At 35.9% G+C, this 20,251-nt stretch overlaps 1 protein-coding gene across 13 annotated transcripts in view; it reads right to left on the reverse strand.

The window, feature by feature from the left end:
* camk2d2 (calcium/calmodulin-dependent protein kinase (CaM kinase) II delta 2) overlaps positions 1–20,251 on the reverse strand; it is a 103,932-nt gene that overhangs the window by 82,378 nt on the left and 1,303 nt on the right. For all 13 annotated transcript variants that reach the window (XM_015345677.2, XM_015345674.2, XM_015345676.2 and 10 more), the window contains exon 2: positions 19,146–19,240. In XM_015345677.2, the coding sequence (XP_015201163.1) occupies positions 19,146–19,240 (95 nt within the window). The remainder of the gene's footprint in view (positions 1–19,145; positions 19,241–20,251) is intronic.

The raw sequence follows: 20,251 nt of genomic DNA on the forward strand, positions 1-20,251 counted from the left end.
TTAATGCGTCACAAAAGACTGCAAGATTCTTTCCTTCTGTAATCTGTTTTGAAGAGCTTTCATGCCCTGTGATCTGAGAGATTGAAATTAAATTAATGGAAAGAAAAATAGGGAGTTTACAGTCACAGAATGGTCTTATGGTGTAGCTAAAATAGAATTTTAGAGAGAATTATTGATTTATCAGGTAGTTAACGCAAGGATTTAATTAATTGGAACTGTGTCAAGAAAAAAAGGAGCCATTAATGAACAGATTTAAATGTTTCTTCCCACCATATTGTACTTATTAATCTTTAAACAATTTACTTTTCTAAAATATTTTTTGCAAGTGAAGTGATGTCCTTGTCTTTCCTGCCTGCCACTTGATACTGAAGTCTCCTTACCATCTGTTTCTCTGAGCTTATTCACATTCACTTCTCATGACCCCATCAGATGAAAAACCTAACCTGCCAGTTAAGACTCCATAAATATCTCTTCCAACTGCTACCAGTGAGAGTGAAATTATTCCTCTTGGAAGAGTGGGATGATTATTTACAGAATACAGGGTATATACAGTACATTCACTTTCTTTCCTGTAGAAAATTTAAATTGGGATTTTAAATAGCAAGGCATCACTTAATGTTGCTCATAGTGTGTCATTGACACATTTCAATGCAACTGCACACAGCCTAATAACAACATGATTTGTCAATAGCCAAGACCTTTCAAATATATGACATACTGTATAGCCATATACAGCAAAGAATAGCTGTATTATCATTTTTCAAATCAGCTTTCCAAATTCGTTTTTCCTTTACATAATATTTAAACAGTACAGATTGCTCTTGCTCATATTTGCTCACTTTTGCTGGTATATAGTTTCTAGATGTTAAATACATTCAATACAATTGACTATTTTTAGTAAATGCAACACATACTGTACATATAGAATGCAATGCATCTGCTACTACTAAATATGTAAAATAAGATGGAAGACTGCCTATGACAAAAAAAAAAGAGAAACTTTCCATAGATTGAAACATGGGAAACGAAGACTTCAACAACTGTTCTTTTTATTCTAAAAATATTTTATTAAAGCTCACTAAGCAATACTAAGAAGAAAAATGATTTTGTAATTTTCAATGTTGTTTGATTAGAGGAATATTTTTAGAGAGCAAAAGCAATACTGCTGCAGAGTATGAGTGCTGAAATTGTCCTAGTTTTTTAGTCTATATCACAATCAATTTTGGACCAGAATTCCCACAAGCATATTAAGATAACAAATGAACTTCGTCTCTGGGTCACCTTGCAATGTTGAAATACAAGCTCTGAAAAATCTGAAAAATCTGATACTTCATAAACTGCTTTTGTGCGCTGTGTTTTTCAAAAAATAGTTTTAGTTTTATTCTGTTTTTTGAAAGACCATAATGTGTCCTTTATGTAAGAAACTTTTAACATCCCACAATATATCAACAGAGAGAGAGAGATTTGTATGTTGTTTCGAGCCCAAATGCAAAGCAAATGGTTTCTTCTATAGTTAATTACAACCCTGCATTGAAGATGAAAGACACATTCAAAGGACAAATTTACATTTTACACAGTGTGCAGCAGGTGCATCAGAATATCTCTGACCACAGAATAAATTAAAATATGACATTTGTTTAAGGATGGGATCTTGTTACACCGAAATGAAACTCACAGAGCTTTAGTATAAGCACAGTAGATCCTGGTTGTAATACTAGCATCTGAATTCTAGATCAGTCTTATTTTCTTCTGCTAATTCTTTTTCTGAATTTCTTTGAGTCAATATTTATAACTATCCATCCATTATCCGAAACCTGCTTATTCCCAGTAAAGAACAGGTAATATCAGACAAGGGTCACAGACAATGTATTCCCATGTTATTAATTGTTCCTTATAATTCATATCATAACTTACATTAGTCAGTAGGTGAGTTAATTTCATTTGAAAACACTGAACCTAAAGCCTAAAAGGCTCAATGTGGTCAAGTAAAAGTAATGCTTCTTGAACTTCCGTATCTTAAAAAAGTCAATGGGACAAGTCCTCAAATAGCAGCTTCCTTCAGGTTCATGTTTTCTATTCAAAGCGTAAAGCAACAAACGGATGTTTACTACTACTTTACATTGAGAGTACTGATAGGGAAAAACCTCAGCCCCTCCTCTAGTTATAGCGCAATAAAAACCCAGATCAATGACGTGACGGCTGAAAAGAAAAAGAGGGAAATTCAGTACATTTATTCCACAAAATCTTATCAAATAAATGTATTAGAATACTTAAAACATGCAACAAAACAAAAACAAAGCAATACACATCATGGGAATTTACACTAAAGAAAAAAGGGCTAACCCATCAGGTTCTGAAGATGCAATAAAAGCAGTTGTGCAAAGCAATACATGCTATTATGGTGTTAAGTACTTTGCTAGGTCTCTTCAACTGAACAAGATAGTATTTTCTATCTGGGTGCCACAGCGCCAAAGGCATTTTCCACAGTTCTGTGACCTCTTGAGTGATGACAATTGTATATAGCACCTGTGAATAATATATAAACCAATGATGTTTGCCTGTGTGCTCGCATAGGTGTGTACACACACCTACTATACATATACTGTATACATGTATATTTCTAAGTAGTGGAAAAGAACGCAAATGTAAAGTCACCTCATTTGTTCAGTCATCATGTGTGGTCAGTACTCCCTGTATGCACTGTGCTATAGAGTCTACTGTGTCTGGAACTCTGCAGGATGCATGTCGCACCATTCATCCATAAGAAAGTCAATCAAAACACACCTGGTTGACGGATGTGGAAACACTATGTTCCTAAATACCCTACAAATGTAGGTGACTGAGAAGGCCATTACATCTGGATAACGTTTTTGCATGTTTTTACTGCTCCAATACACATAAGATAGTTTCAATATCTCCACAAACCTACTGCAACATCCTTATTTGTCTGCCAGATGGAAAGAGGACAAACCCCTTTTGTCAAACTACAGTATATTGCTTGATGGATGCCAAGCCCTGTGGACTTTGTAACTCACAAAGTTAGTTTGTTACTTTCTGGTGCTCTCTGCTGTGAATTTCTGATACCTAGAATCCCGAGAGAGACCAAGTCTCTAAGCAGGTGAAACTGGCAGGCTGTAATTTGGTAGCTACTGGAAATGGGCCGAAATTGGTTTGAGCAGGCTATCAGTTCTGTTCACAGACATTCTTAATTACAGTAAACACTCCTCTTCATCCACAATTTCCATTCCTCTTAGCAGGGAACCGAACACTTCTGCTTAGTTTCTTTTCTTAATGTAGAGGATGAATGTTCAGCCCCCAGAAAAGTTTCCACACTTTGTTGTCATCTGAGCTTGCAATGATGACACTTTCATATACAAGTAGGACTTTATACAGTTTTAGGAATCTTTACAATCAATTCTAAACTTAAGTCAGTTTCAATGTAAAATAATATTTTGAAAGGCTACAAAGCTAAAGCCAGCACATAACTGGGTCAGTACCATCCCAACTGACAAGCATGGTGGTGGCAGCATCAAGTTATGGCAATTGGTCTCATCAACAGGAACTATGTAGTGAGGAACATCTCAAAGAGGAGTGATAACTGAACAAAGTACAAACAAGTCAAAAGGTGATATTCTGGCTGGACAATGATCCAAAGCACAAGGTCAGAGCCACACTGGGTTGTGAAAAGAAGGTAGCGAGTAATAATAATAATAATAATAATAATAATAATAACTGGTAATACTTATAGAGCGCTTTTCTGGAAACTCCACTCAAAGTGCTTTACAGGTAATGGGGACTCCCCTCCACCACCACCACCAATGTGCAGCCCCACTTGGATGATGCGACGGCAGCCATAGTGCGCCAGAACACTCACCACACATCAGCGATCAGTGGGGAGGAGAACAGAGTAATGAAGCCAATTCATAAATGGGGATTATTAGGAGGCCATGATTGGTAAGGGCCAATGTGAAAGTGTCCTTGTGAGACCCAGGCAAAGTCCTGACATGACTGCAATGGAAAATGTATACAGTATTTAATACCTTCACTAGTGTTTTCTGCGATAATGCATTTGTATATATCTAAAAAACATATAAAAAAACTTTAAATATAAAATCCTTTGTAGCTCAAAGAATGGATTTGTAGGTGTACCTGACAATATCAAGCTTGATGAAACAGATTACACAAATCCGTGTTTTGCCTCTGTTTAATCAAATGTGTTTTGTTAATCAAATAATTCTGAACTGAAGCTCTGTGGCAGATGGAATCATTACCTACGACCACTCCATATTCTGATTTCTGCAACATTAACACACCACATCTACAGACAGAACTTTGAAGGTAGACGTGTATTATTATTCAACAAAGTAAAATCCTTTCGACATTTCTCAGTCATATGTAAAGATCAAAGCCACATTCAATTTTCTACCTCAATTTTCAACGCTCTAATAGTGTTACTTTTCTTAATTTATTCTTGTGGTCTTTTTCCACAGCATCTTCCTGCACCAAGGTCATATTTGTGTGGCAGTTTTAGATACAGATTGCTGGCTTTGTAGTGTTCTAAACTCAATTCAACTCATATCCTGTTGTTAAACGTTACAGTGCTAAAACATAAATGTTCTCATTGTCCATATATTAACAATAATAAAAACATTCCCCATATTTTTTACTGCTTTATGACCAAAGGTAATTTAAATTTTTTTTCCAGATGTTTTCCATCTTCTGTGGAATCTAGTTTGCCATTTATATTTCAAACCATCAGACAGGTCTTATCCAAGCTGCCATTTGAAGGACAAAATATTTTAGAACACTATTTATCAAATGGCTGGAAAAACAACAATAATTAACAGGTTTTAATAACTAGAAAGGGTTATTAGAAAGGGAATGTCATGATACAAACATTTTCTCAGGGGATTTTTGCCAGCTTTCAGCTTATATACTGAGCCAAAACACTCTATTTTTAAAATAAATAAAGTGTAGGAATTCTAGATATTGATTATTTCTGGCATCACTCAATAATTAATTGATCATTCACAACTTACCAAACTGCTGTGGACATAAACCTAACTAGAAAAGAGTGGTATGTTTAAACTGAAAGATTACATCTGCAACAAGAAATCCTTTACATGTTTCAACTATTAATTTCTATTCTCTCTAAATTGTTTAAAATAATAATGTTTTGTTCCTTATCAATGATGCTTCTTCATAAGGCACCCAGTGAACATCTTATATTTGTGAATATCTATTTGTTGGGCCACAGCTTTTGAAAACAGCATGAGGCTATCCATACTGCATGGGCAATGCAATGCAGCAAGTTATAAACGTATTCATCCTCTACTACACTTATTAGAACATTTAGATCCATAAGAACTAATATACACATTTTTGTTGTTGTTTGTTTTCTTATTTTAAAAACTGTAATGGTCAAAGTGATCTATGTTATACTGTGAAGGAAGCTGAATTTCAGTAAACCCTGCAGAGAAGATATACAGTACAAAGTGAAATTTACTGATCACTTATGTATTCAGTGCCTTAAGTCAGTACTTGATGGAAGCACCTTTGGCAGCAATTACTACTTCAGTGTTATTTGTCAGAGTCTGCCCTATCCCACGGGGCAAAGCTGTTAATCAGTCTTCCTGGCAAAATTGCCCCAGTTTTGACAAGTCTGCTAGGGATTGCTGACAGACTGCGATTGGTAAATCTCTGGTAAGTCAGGTGTTTTGCCTTGATCACTGAAGGACTTTCACTCTTTTTTTGTCATCAGAACCTTCTGGTCTTTGTCCTGCTGGAAAGCAGATGTTTGACCCACTTTTTCAATTCCTGGGTGACAGACAGGTTTTACTCTGCCTTTTAAAACATCCAATTTCCACTTTTATCTCGACCCCACCAGTTTGAAAAGTTTTGTTTCTTCCTTGGCGAACTGCTCAGTTTGGAAAAGGAGCCTGATGTCAGAAGTATCGGGAAGATATGATGCAAATTCCACTTCATTGCAATCAAAGAGTGAAGTATCCTTATCTCCATGTGTGCCTCTCTACCACATTATTCCTGATTTGTTTCATAAGCTTCCTGATTTTTTATGATGGATACAGTATGTCATATCACTATGTGAGTTGTGGCTTGTAATTCAATATTTCATTGAGGGAATTTATAGAAACATATGCATTTAATCTGAAGTCAAGTTATCAACTTTTAATTACACAGAGAATATTTATACTAGTGTTGTGACCTTACAAACCTACAAACCATACTATTGCACTTTAACAGATTTAGGACTGTCCTAACAAAGCAGTTGAATAGTTATGGAACTAGGAATCTAATTCTTTTTAAAAATCATTTACAGTGCTCTCATCATTTTTTAGCTTTAACAGTTCAGAGTAGATTGTATAGATTTTCAATATTAAGTAACATTTGAAAACATTATTTTTAGATATCAACAGAACGTGGTATACATTTGCAAGGCACTGGATATAATTTATTCTAATTTCCCTCACTTGATTTTTGGACAGCCGTGCATTCTAGTGAACAAAGTATTAAAAACCCTTGAGACACCTGAACATAATTGTGTTACTTTATCTTCAAAGTCCATTTTCAAATGTTATCCATATACTCTTATCCTCTAAACCAGGTAGCTATGAAAAAAAAATCATGACCTTCAAGAAGCAAAGATTGCTGTGGGCTATGACAATACTTGACTGCAAAGATAAGCAATCAAAAATCACAAATAACTGACTGCTTAAACATTCAGGTCCAGTCTGAAAACATAGAAGCATAGGCACAACATTCCACAGGAGCTTCTTACAGTATATGGACTCTACATTAAAAAAAATAAACTATGAAACAGTTTCCTATTCCCATTTTAGAAGCCTATTTCATGTTAATGTTTCTTCTGGTTTTATTGATATTCTCAACTTTCATTTTTGATTTTCATTTCAAGTTCCCAATCGCCATGGTTAACCTGCCTCATCAGATGTTTTCATTTCTAAATAAAAAACTGATGACTCAGTCCATTAACTGAAGTGCTCTGCTCATGTTCAAATTGTGGCCTGAAAAAAGTCTGTTTTTATTCATTACTGTACTGTAGGTATGAGGAGCATATTGGGATACTACATTTCAGGATATTACAGAGTGAAACATTACAATTATAGATACAGTGAAAGGGGCTGCATTTAATTAGTCCATCAATTATCGCAGTTTTATATTGGCATATAAGAGCTGATGAAGCAGTGGTTATTATATGTACAGTACTGTAGGCAGTTATGATTTGAAACCCCACATGACAAACAGTGTGACATCGGGAATAGTTTCCAGTATTTTCTAAATACATTTAATACATTTTACATATAACTGAGGGTGTATCTACATAAACATGCATGTTTCCCCCCCCAGAAATACTGATCTTGAAGTGCTCTTAAGGATGCCTGTCTGCCTTGCGTCTCAGATGAGATATGACAAGACACTGTTTTGAAGGGCCTCTTCATCACAATGAAAAGCATGGACTCAGATTTAGCACAAGTGCACTGAAGTACAGAACACCGGTACTGTACAGTATGTCTGCTTTCCTGCGGTCCTTTGTGAGTTGTGCCATCATGCAGACAGCCAGCACACATACAGTACTCCAGAGCCACATCAGCCGGCAACTGCAGAGGTGTCCTTCCTTTGTTCCAAGTTGATCAGCGAGTGCAGAGGATGACAAACGAGTTCAGGCTCTCAAACACGAAATCGCCAGTGTCCCAGAGTTTGATTTAAACCCATTTAAGTTTGATTTGTGTCTGACTTAAAAAAAAACCTGAAATTCTGATCACATCGCACCTGCGTTTTTTTCCCCCTAGTAGAGAAATGTAGTTAAACCCCTGAGCTCACTTTGGTGTAAAGGTCCAACGTGTTCACAGATGCGCTGAAAGTTGCCATTTTGAGATGAAATGAAATAACATTCAGTTGTCCGCTCAATCATTCAGGACAGCTGGGTGAAGAAAAAGTACTGAACACTTCCTAATTATACTTGTATTTTACATCTCATCCTGGTAATGCTTTTTCAGGCACTTAAAAATAGTTTATAACAGAAAATTATTTTTACTTAATGTAGCCTTTAAAAGGATTTTTTTTTAAAAATCGTGCACGGCTAAGGGAAAAAACAAAATCAGTGGGGGCTGCAGCCTCTTTTACTGCATTCAAGTCTGATACTCTGCCAGAGGGCCACTCCTCTTCCCAGTAGAGCTGGAGAACAAGGACAGTATTCACAGGGGACATGCCTGTCCCCTCATTAGCGTTAACAGAGAAGAAAAACAAAACGTCTTGCAGGAGGGGGATAAAAGCTTTTAACAACAAAACGTGGGGTACAAAAAATGTAATTGGATAAAACCCGTCAAAACTTTTTATTCAAATCCAGAATGGGTCACGTTTGTGACATCCGTTCCTCAATCCCAATCACTCATCTTTAAGATTTGGCTCCTGGGAATGAGGAGCCAACCGAGTGTAAAAAAAGTTTTACACTATCGCATCAAAATGATCGTTAATAAAAATGTTACACTATAAAACTGTTACAGTGGACATATCAAATTACAAGTATTACAAGAAATCAAGATTTTCATTAATGTGGGCTACTCCTCAGACACACTGCCAGCTTTTTCACTGTATATCCAGTATCCAGCCCTGCTCCTTGAGAGCCCCTATCAAGCAGATTTTATAGACCATCACCATCAATTTCTAAAAACCAGGAAAAATCCATTTTATCAATTAAATGCGTCAAACCTGTGACTTGTTAAATTAAGTAAATTAGAGATAATTTGGAAGAGTAAACTGGGCTATCTTGGAAACTTTATGGCTTTAGAAATCAGATTCTTATAGGGTTCCTTCTGGTAACCTTTGCTTTGGTTGGGTGCATGGCAGTTAGAGGCAGCAGTAAAGGAATATTGGCTGATGCCCAGGATTTGTAACTGCGTGGTTGTGAGTTGAAAACCCAGCTGGGCCACCACTATTGTGTCACTTACAGCAAATACAAGTCTGTTTAAATCATTAGGCAAAGTCCACGGTCAAAAATAAAGTAAAAGAGTCTTTATTCCATTCTGCAGTTTCTTGTTCAATGTCCATTCCAATTCAGGTCCAAAAGCCAAATAGTTCTTCACAAACTCTTCAACACAGCCAACTACTTGTTCTAGCCCTTCTTGACATTCCAAAAATGTATTCAGCATGGAGTGTGAGACTTAACATTCACATCACAATTGTCACTCTTACGGACTCCATTGTGAAGCTGACAACAAGCAATTTATCAACAGAAGTGGATACCCATCTGTTTCCTCTTCTTTATGGAATTTTAAAATGTAATCTGTTCATCTGGGTTCATGACATTTTTTGTTTTGACTGCATTGATTACTGTACCAGACTATACTGTTCTTAAAACATTTCAGCCCAATAACTATTTTACAAAAAAAAATGTTATTGACTGCATCCTAAATGGTAACAGTAATTTCCATGTATTCAAAAATGACAAATGCTCTATTTACAGCACTGCAGTTCAAGCAGGAAAAGTTTTTCTTGTGGTTGAATTTGAAACCTGAAGAAGTATAATCTTTTATTAAGACAAGAAGTATGCTTTACCTCTCCAGCAGATTACAAGGTCAATGAAAAAGATACAGTGCTTCTAATTAAGAATGCCCTATCTCTTTGGAATCTGTGGCCTAGTTCATAAATTAGGATTTAGACTGATGCTCTGGGGGGTATGCTTTTTTATATTTTAACAGTGATATTCAGAAAGTGACGAAGGGCTAGAATTAGCTGCCTGTATGCAGCATTGCTCTTCCGAGTTGCCAAAAGCTAAAAACACACACACACTTCCTTCACTACCACTACACTGTTACATTTGTTTGTGCAGGAAAAAGAAGGCACACTGGCACAAAGTACCACCTTGGACTGCTGCCTACCTGAGTGTTAATTCTATCAAATACGGATCATAAATTATTTTAATTAACCAGACCTTTGTTACATAATCCTTCACTGTTACTCTATTTCACACAGTGCTGAAAACACCTCTGCTGACAGGTGTTTCAATAAAAGAAAAAAGCACTTGCTGCTTACCTGTTGTCTCCTACAAAACACACTTCTACAAAATCAGCAACCTATTACTTTTCTAACTCCTGCTGCTTTCATAGAAAGCAATCCGTCCTTTCAAGCAATCATTAATCCTTACAAACCAACGCCCTCTTCATCTGCAAACTGAAGTGATACTCCTAGAGGCATACAAATCAGGTACTGAAATAAAACCCCTGAATCGGTACGATAAGGCGATACAATGTGGTTTTTTATGCAGCAGCAAATGAAAAGAAGCACAAACAAAACATCACTTAATAATTGAATTATTTTAACTGATTTCATGACAGAACACAAATTATTAACAAATATTGAAGTGGGCTTTTATCTCAGCTCTGGAACTTGAAGAAAATCTCATTAATGGATACCTAGAAATCAATACCTCAATTTCTCTATACTATTCCATCTTGGTTGGATTCAAAAACATTTATTATTTGACAGTCTGTAGGAATATCATAAGAATGTCCCATCACAAACCTGTATATAAACATTAAGAGGTGCTCTGTTGCACAGGAGGTTAATATAATACCATCTTTGCACATATATGTACAGCGTCTAGATGTGTTTATGTGACCTGTATTCTATCCTTGTTCAACCAAGGGCTAGATGACTCCTTTTATCCTTTGTCTTTTTTAATGTTTTCTTAGCAAAGTGTGCACATCACATTACCTAATCTATTTAGGGAATATCAGATTTATGAAGAAAGCTACATCTGTGTCCCTAAAGCAGATACGGTACAAGGGTCAAATAACGCAATTAACAATAAATTAATACAAAATTCAGCATCCTTAATTAGTTATGATACAAAGGAACGTATTTTTCTAAATGCTATATATAAAGTCTGTATACACTCAGCATGATGGGTATTTTATTTGTGAAACACACAGGTTCAGAAATTCCCAGGAATTGCAGGTTTTCCACCATTGGTGTAATCCCTTGATGTGTCCAAACTATTTACAGTCTCTATTTCACCACCAGTCTTGGAATGCTTTTTCTTCCTTCTATAAAACTAATCCAACTTAAAAAGATATTTTAAACTTGGTAAAATGATCTGATTTTGTATATACTGTAGTATGCAATGTACAGAAGGACACAAGTGTTCTCTCACAATGTACTGAAATGTAATGTCACTGTTGTCTCAATCCTTACTGAAAGCCTAATAAGGATGAAATTACATTTTAAATTTCTGCTAAATAAAATGAAGATTACATGCACAACAATTGTACAGGTGAAAGATCCAGATTTTGAGATAAATAAATGTGTTCAGTCATTATTCACTTTGTGTTTACTTTGAATGTGGTGACAATTAACATTAGAAATCAGAAGCAACTGAGGCTCTCAAAATATCAAAAAAGTTGTTTTTTTATACTAATAGACTATAGTCCAGGACCAGGTGACCTAGTTAAGTCACTTTGGTAACACAGTCCAATCCACCTTCCATCACAGCTTTCCAACAGCAAAAAAAATCTGTCAAAAATACTTTTACCAGTATACACACTTCTACATTACAATTATATGGTTAGATATATGATGTTTTAGAAGTTATTTTATATTAATATTATATTACATGATCAGACAGCACTTGAGGGATGCAAAAACAAAAACTTAAACCCAAACAACCATTTCAAATTGCACAAAATAGTATATGAAATGCTAAAAAAACAATCCATCGTTATTGTTTACTTCAGCATTAAAAATGAAGTTGAGCCAGACTCAAACAATGGTAAAATACTGATCACATGCATCTGCTTTCGTTCTTGAATCAAACCTTTTGTTGACAGCACTATTTTTTATCATGATGGGTATGCGTTTTCAGAGACAACATTAAACTTAACTGAAATGGTAAATGATGTTTGTTCATCTGTCTTTACTTCATTTCAATAGGTTTCAGGATCTTTCATTTTTCAGAGTTGGGGTCAAAAATAATTTAATTCCCTCTCCTGATCAATTCTATTCAATATTAAATTAATTTAAATCCCTTAGTTATCATTCAATTTCTTCAAGATTAATCTAGTCAGTTACAATTCCACCCATAAAAATATTAAGTTCCCGTGAATGTTGTCATTCCTAATTTAATCCTACCTTAAGTACATGAAATTCCATAAATCAGAATTAAAAGATAAGGGACACTCATACAATATGATATACAGTTTCTTTTCATTTTTTATTGACACTCATAGTGGCAGTAATGGTTATTTACATACAGTAACTTATGGCACAAAGCCCATTCACAATTGATGAAATACAAATGAAAACTGTAAACAAGGATGTGTATTTTGGATTGCCATTCAGCCAGTCCTGTTAGTAGCTAATTGATCCAAGAATCGTGTCCAGCCATTTATTGAGAGAAGGAAGAGTACTGGGATCAACAGCAATGGTTGGTTGCTTTTTCCAGACATTATGGTGAGCACAATTAAACACAATATCATAGATAGGTCTGACTAATGCCTGATAATGATAATGACTAATAATTTTAACATAACACTGAATTAAATTATGATATTTCACCTATATAGCCTAATAGGGTTAGCCCTTTCTTTTGCTTTCAAATATTGTCCATCTATTTTCTAACCGCTTCATCCATTTCATGGCTGTGAGCAAGCCGGGGGCTGTCCCAGCATGCAACGGGCACAAGGCAGGATACATCCTGGACTGGACACCAATTTCCTAACACTGTCCAGAAGATAAATTCATACTGGAAACAAACCAAGATATATACAAACTCTTTTTCCATACATGGTTTTACACGTGCTCTTTAAATGAACTCGTTTTCTTTGTTTCTTAAGTATCCTGACCATTTCAGCTTTAAAAACCCTATACGACTGATAAAGGGACAAAGTGAAGGACAAGGTGTTCAGCACTGCACATACTGTACAAAGCATTCAGAGATAAAGATAACATGGCAATTCACGAGAAATATTGTTACGGTGTGTGTTCCAAACAAATTACCTGTTTAATTTGAACATCCTTAGAACTCTTCTCAGCCTCACTATATTTACAATTGTTTAAATGGCTGCAAAGGGTTAAAGTGTAAATGAAGGCTTTGCCTTACACAAATCCATTCAGATTTACAAGCATGGACAGAATGAAAAAAATACCATCTGTTCCTCCACTCCTGGCAGCAAGCTGCTTTTATGACTCAACATCGGCCTAAGTCAAGTGTTGCTGAAAACCACACACAAGCTTATTTAGGCAAAACACTCTTTTAATGCTACACTGTAGCAGTCTCAAGAAGGTATTATTTATATCTTGACGTAAGCTATTTTTGACAGAAAGTATGGAATGAGAACGTAGCTGTAAGAACCAAAAAAGTCAAACAATGACAAGCGGAAACACGGAAAACCAAAATTGTGCTGGCTCTCCACAATAGCTGAAGTCACAATTTAACACAATAGTAAAAGCCTTATACAGTACTTATACAATTTCAGACAAAACAGGTGAATCACACTGCCAGTTACAATCGCTCACGGTATGTGCAAATTTGATTTTCGGACTAGGCAGGGGGAGCAGCACTTGGCAAAAGACAGCAAGCTGCCTCCCAGTGAGGTATAAAAGAAATCTGCTGAACCTCAGCCAGCCCTTGACATTATGACTCATAAAGACAAATCTGCTATAAGACTTATAGGATATCAGCCTCTTTGATGCAACACTTTATTTTTAATCTACTGTAGATCGAGGATTTACAATATTGTGCCCAACTAACGACGTCACACTGCATTCTCACTTAGTTACAAGAGAGTGCAGCCTTGCGGCCATGATGAAAGAGTCAGAAAAAAAGCCTGGACATCATCAGGTGAGAGAGTCATTACTGAAAGCAAATCAACAAATTGTGCTTGGTCCACGTTTCGGACAACCGATGCAAGGTAGTGACTTAAAGGATTTCCTTCAGTGTAACAAGAATTCACTAACATTAAATTTAATTGGAATGTGTAATGTATTTAGTGGTGTGTTCTCTTCATACCAATTACTGTTTCATTAATGTTCTTATATTACCACATCTAAGTAAGCCCAGCACTCAATCCCAGTGCAATTATTTTTTCATGGTAAGTGAACTGCAATACATCATACAGCAGATATTTGCAGTTTCCAAAGCATTTGCTTCATTATTTACCCTAAACATACATTACTTAAACACAAGTCAATAACTACAGTACATTAGAGAAAACAGTTTAAGATAAGAGCTGCTGATATTTTCTGCTCTACAAACCATTTTAAAAAACCTTAAATCATACTGAAGTGGAGTTATAAAAAGTAGAAAAATGACTAGCCATGTTTTATGCAACAATTCCAATTCCCATTTAAAGTGGAATGGTTATTAAGGGAAAGCTGAAATGCTGAAACAGTCGATCATCTTGAGACAAGCTTCCTAGATATGTTCAAGCTTATCTTGGCAATGAAAAGTAGAATAAAACAAAAAACACATCAGATACTGGACATTTGTGTTGTAGAAACCTTATCGAATGAGTTGACTGTGTTATAGATACAAGGATTACAAAACCTTACTATACGTTTTGGCAGTTCCTTTATTGTCTTTGACAAGCTCAAATATTTCTATTGTCTATTAATGTGCTTCACAGTATAAATCTCAACATCCTCAGAACTAAACATTACAAGCTTGAGTAGTCCAAGTAGGCTTAAGTTGGTATATAAAGGTTCAAGAATATGTACTGGACCGAGCTTGTAAAGGAATAAGTAAAAGGTTTATTCCATGCTGAAAAGAGAAGAAAGAAAACAACGTTTCGGCTGTGGAGCCTTCTTTGGGTGTGAAGAAGAAGGCTCCACAGCCCAAACGTTGTGTTTCCTTTATTCTCTTTTCAGCATGGAATAAACCTTTTACTTGTTCCATTACAAGCTCGGTACATATTCCTTATACACATGACTCATTTTGCACTGCAGGTGTCATGAACAAGCAGATATCCCAGCAATTGCAGTTTATTTCCCTCTCCCCAAACATTTCAGGGTGTGCCAGGTAAAGGCGGGAACTCTTTTTGTGAAGCTGGGCCTGCATTTCTTGGGTAACTGGATAAACCGAAACTTGAAACCTTCCTGTATGATTCTTTCAGTCATCACTTGTCCCACAGTAAGCAAGAATAATGAGAAAATCAGATCTCATTTCTTGTGAAAATAGTGTTTGGCTCACAACACTGGCACATGTCATTGTTATGGCATTGTAAAATTTGTAATTTTAAACTTACTAAATACAACTTAGGAACATGCACACAGCTGCAGGTTCAGTCATGCTACCAGAATTTCACAAATATTTGCCTTCCCAACCCTTCAGATAGTGTGAACAAGTCACATGGAAGGTCACCACATTTAATACTTGAGTTTACCTTAAGGGTTACTGCTTCCTGCTGTTTTGCCCCAACATGTTTATGAATTTAAATGTATGGAATTTAAGAGTAACAATTTTAGTCCCAGGCTGTCAGCTCTTTGTTAACATTTACTGTAACTTTTCTTGTATTTAGAAGTCTTAAGTCAGAACACTCAGGTTTTGAATAAAATATTAAAATATGGATGCATAATTTTCCTCACTTTTGAAGGCATAAATAATTACAGCAGATGTGAGTGTTTTGATGTACTGTATTTAAGCCATCTACTGCTGTTTCACCTTGGGTGTCCCAGAAGACTCGTTTTAAACATTAAGAATGAGATATTCATTACATTCCCAAAACTGGAATAAAAAAAAAATCCCCAAATGACAAGAACTTAAAATATATACTGCGCCTTTAAATGCCATGATGTCAAAGTGAAAAAATAAATTGTAAGCAAATCGCATTATCCCACTGCCCACTCCTACACTAACAGCTTTCCAAGGCAGAAAGAATTAACTGATGGAGGGAGCAGTATGAAAAAACCTCCTTCAGCACCAAGTTTTTCTGAGGTGTTGGCTAATGTTTTCTGAGGAGTGGGCTACGAATATTAGGGACATGGAGTGGTGCTATAGCTTGATGAAAACAGCATAATTCTTTTTACCTGCTTCACAACCATAATGTTGTATATGCTGATGGATGGGTACTACCTAGTCTATTCTCTCTAGTCTGAATAAACCTGGACCAAATGCCATAAAAATAGTAAACTCAAAGACATACTCAACTAATGATCACATTTAGAGAAATCAATTCACAAATGAACCTAAAACATTATATCTCGAGTGAATGACAGTAATGCGTGTGGAACTTCTTAGCTGTTGACGAATTATCCAGGTCAAAAACTGTACAAAGCTCCAAAATATAATTATCCAAAACAAACTTTTGTCAGCTCACCATGTTGCGCAAGAAAAAACATGGGTATACAGAAGTAGAGGTCAGGTGAGATACTACATAACAGCTTAAAGAGGAACTGCAATGCTATTTTTATATTTCAGGGTTAGAAAGAATCAGCGCTGATGAGTGCATTTCAAGCCGCAATGATGTAAACAGTAACTCGGAAGCTCCAATTTACATCACAGAATAGAGAAAACTTCCAGGTATGCACAGCGCCATATTCTGTGATTCAGAACAAGGCAACAAAACTAGTGATGTGTTGCAGCCCTATGACATTGTAAACAAGCAGGCTTGTGAATACATCCAATAGAAATATTGCTCTCGACGTTGAGCCAGTTTCGCTGACAAATACTGTACTACTTACTTGTTAATTCTGCATGCAGATCGTGTTGGAACATTTCTGCAGTGAAATATCTGATGCACAACCTATACTTATTCACTCGTACATCCCATAACATTAGTCAATAGAGTGACTAGTGAGCAGGAAGGGCTGCAACATGTCACAATTTTCACAAACTCTCAACAAAATGGAGACCATTCAATACTTTCACAAAGTTGACGATTTTGTGCTTAATTAAAATTCTTCTCCAAACCATCAAGAGGGAATTCCCATCCAGCAAAGAAGAAACTGAACATCATCTCCATTTTGGGAAGCAACAATGGATTCAATCAACGGAACAAAGAATTCAAAAGGGACAAAAAAAAAACCTACAGGAGTGGAAAGACAGAGAATATTTGCGGATGCAGAGAAGCTTTGCCAACAGAACGGAGCAGAGCAACATGTTGAACTTGACACAAGAAGTGCACATTGAAGCTGAGTGGTGTTCCTGAAGAAAATAAAATAAAAAAACACGAGTGGAAGGATCAAACTCTTTCGATTTCAAGAAGGGAAATAATTAAGCCCGGTAAGTAGAAGGATTCCAATCTTCCTGTGTAGAAAATAAAACAGTCTCTCACAGAGACGGAAATGGCTATCCTGAGGAGTTTATGTTGAATCTTCTCCTTGGTTCAGTGAGCACATTACTATTGTGTTTAATCATAGATTACACTGCAATTAGTAATCTAGGCTTTCACTGTGCCTTGTAAATTAAAAAAATGAAGTTAAACAATAATACATATACATATACATCAACTCATCAATTCTAAAGTAGTGTTCACACCCTAGAAATCTCAGGTATACTGTATTTTGTGACATTTGGGGAAAAAAATTGTGCTTTCTTTTGTAAGAAAAATGCATCATTTGCATCAAATTCAATTTAAATCTTGTACAACCCTCTAGAGCAACAGCAAGTATACACCCAAAATGAATACTGTACTTTGTTACAATCTATTTCAATGCATTTTTTAAAAAAATACAGCAACTGTAGAGGCATTACAACACACTCTACTGCACTGCATGGTAATAAATCTCTCTCCATCTCAAAATGTTTTGCTTTCATTTTCATATTTTTTTATTTTATATTTCTGGTATTTTTCAGACAGAAAAAAACAATTCTAAAAAATCACATGACAAGATGCTCTTGAAGGTATCCTTGCCTTCTTCCTGCAGATACAGTAGCTTGCAGGAGTACTAGCACACAATCTGCAGCAGTAAAACAGACATATATATGCAACAGGAAGGGAAATCCCATCAAGATATGATCGTTCTCCACTGCAACCAACCAATACACACCAAAGTCTCAAATTAATCAATGCTATTACGGATACTGCTACTCTGTGTAACATTATGTTTATATGATTGTCTAAACTTGCTAAAAAATGTGTTGAATGTGTAAGAAAGTAACATTCAATCAAAGAACTATACATGACTGCTCCACAGCTACAGTATGTGCATATGTGTACGTGTCTGTCCATCTGGGAGAGAGAACACAATTAACTATTTTCTTCCTCAAACCAGATTCAGCTTCACAATACTAAATAAATAGAATGTTTTTTGTTCTATGATATTGCTCTGGACCCCAAAGCTTAGATAATAAAGGAGAACACTGAAACCCACTCACAAGCATCCCCATGACTTAGACCTAACTAAGAGTTAAATTGTGTTTTAAAATTCACTCTTGTGAATTAAACCCAATGTTATCCGAATGAATAGCTGATCTTTGATAGCTCACTCAAAATGGGGCTAGATCAGAGGCGGCTCCATTGCTTAACCGAATTCACAGAGGTGATGCAGTGCTAATGAAAATAATATTACTTGATAAATTTAAGAACTCGGTGACCTGTACAGCAGAAATACTTAACTAGCCTAAGAGTTATATATATATATTACTTAACAACCATGTAACCTTGAAGAAGGCTCCAGGACAGAAATGTTGTGTTTTCCTCCTTCTCTTTTCAGCATGGAATAAACCTATTACATGTTCCTTGGCAGCCTATGCATGGTGACGCAGCTACCCACCTGAACTACTATGTAACTAACTATTCACTAAAAGCCCCTTTTCCACAATTGTCATAAAGCGGTACTTCAGAGGAGCCTACAAAGCATTGAAAACATCTTACTATTTGCACACAGCCAATCAGTATCGTGGTGCTTGTCTTTATGAGGATTGGCAAGTGGAAAGATTTCCTAACGAGACATACAAAACAATTAAGACTATTGATATTCAATGGCTGGGACTTTTTTGCCAACATTACTGGAAGGAAACATTCACTGTTAAGATTTTTTTCAGTAATTTCACAGAAGTGCTGGCTGGATTCATGCAGAAGAGCTTTTCATTTCAAAGTTTCTTCAATTCCACACTACACTTTCACATTTCCATAGGTACCCTACACAAACGTGAAAGGCTTCTAGGCACGTACCCCTGGCAGAGAGCTTTTTAGTGTTGATAATTTTGGCAGCATACTCCTGTCCAGTCGAGATCTTCACGCATCTCCTCACAACTGAGAAGGCACCCCTATAAAAATGAGAACAGACACAGAGCACTGCATCACTTGGCATAATATTTACAGTATACAGTATATGTAACATCCAATTTATACATATAAAGGAATTAAATACAGCAAAAAAGATCGACCTTCATATTTAAATATAAATACACATTTAAGATAATATGAACGATCATGAAAATATCTTTTGGACATGAAACATCCCTGCGGAATACTGTGCCCTATTAATAATTAGACCTCAGAGACTGGGCCTTTGGGAAAGAGCGGGTTTAAAAGAACTGCATCCCATTAGAGGTAATTTTTGTGCTTTGACATTTGTGTTTCTAAACCATCTGAAGTTAAACTGAACATATTAAAGACCTCAAAGTCTCTTGGCACTACCATGAATCATCATTTGGACTTAAGTCTAGGCGTAAGGCTGTAAATAGCTCTGCAAACAGAAGAAAGTGAAAATGACCTAATTGCACCCTCCCCCACACATTTTTTTACTGGCAGTACAGCAGATATATCTTTAAACTTATTTAATATGTAAATTGCTTCTTATACCAGCATAAGCATACCAGCTGTTTGCGTAAACCGTATTTAAACCATGGGATTTAAATACAAGCTTAACATTTTTCCACCCGCATTTATAAAAGCAACGTTCAAAATCCTAGGCGATGAACACAGTGGATTTCATTTACAAACGAGATATCAATGATGATATCAATTTGAAACTAAAATTCAAAATGAAGAACTACAGTATGTTTGGAAGGATGTCTAACCATTTTAACGGTCTCCATGTACTGTACAGTATGTGGACGGAAGACAACATCGATTAATTTAAATTCGTCCCATATTAAGACAGAAGCAAACAGCTACTATAATAGCAATTACAAAGACTTACAGTATAAATCTACAGGTCACCTTCTGTTACTTCCAAGTGTGGGGATATGGCAAAGCGTGTAATCCAATCATTAAGAACATGATCACACTATTATACAGCCGGATAGAGAGCCTGTTGCTTTTTATACACCTTA

Source organism: Lepisosteus oculatus, chromosome 1 (genome assembly GCF_040954835.1).
Source record: "Lepisosteus oculatus isolate fLepOcu1 chromosome 1, fLepOcu1.hap2, whole genome shotgun sequence".
Taxonomy (NCBI): domain Eukaryota; kingdom Metazoa; phylum Chordata; class Actinopteri; order Semionotiformes; family Lepisosteidae; genus Lepisosteus; species Lepisosteus oculatus.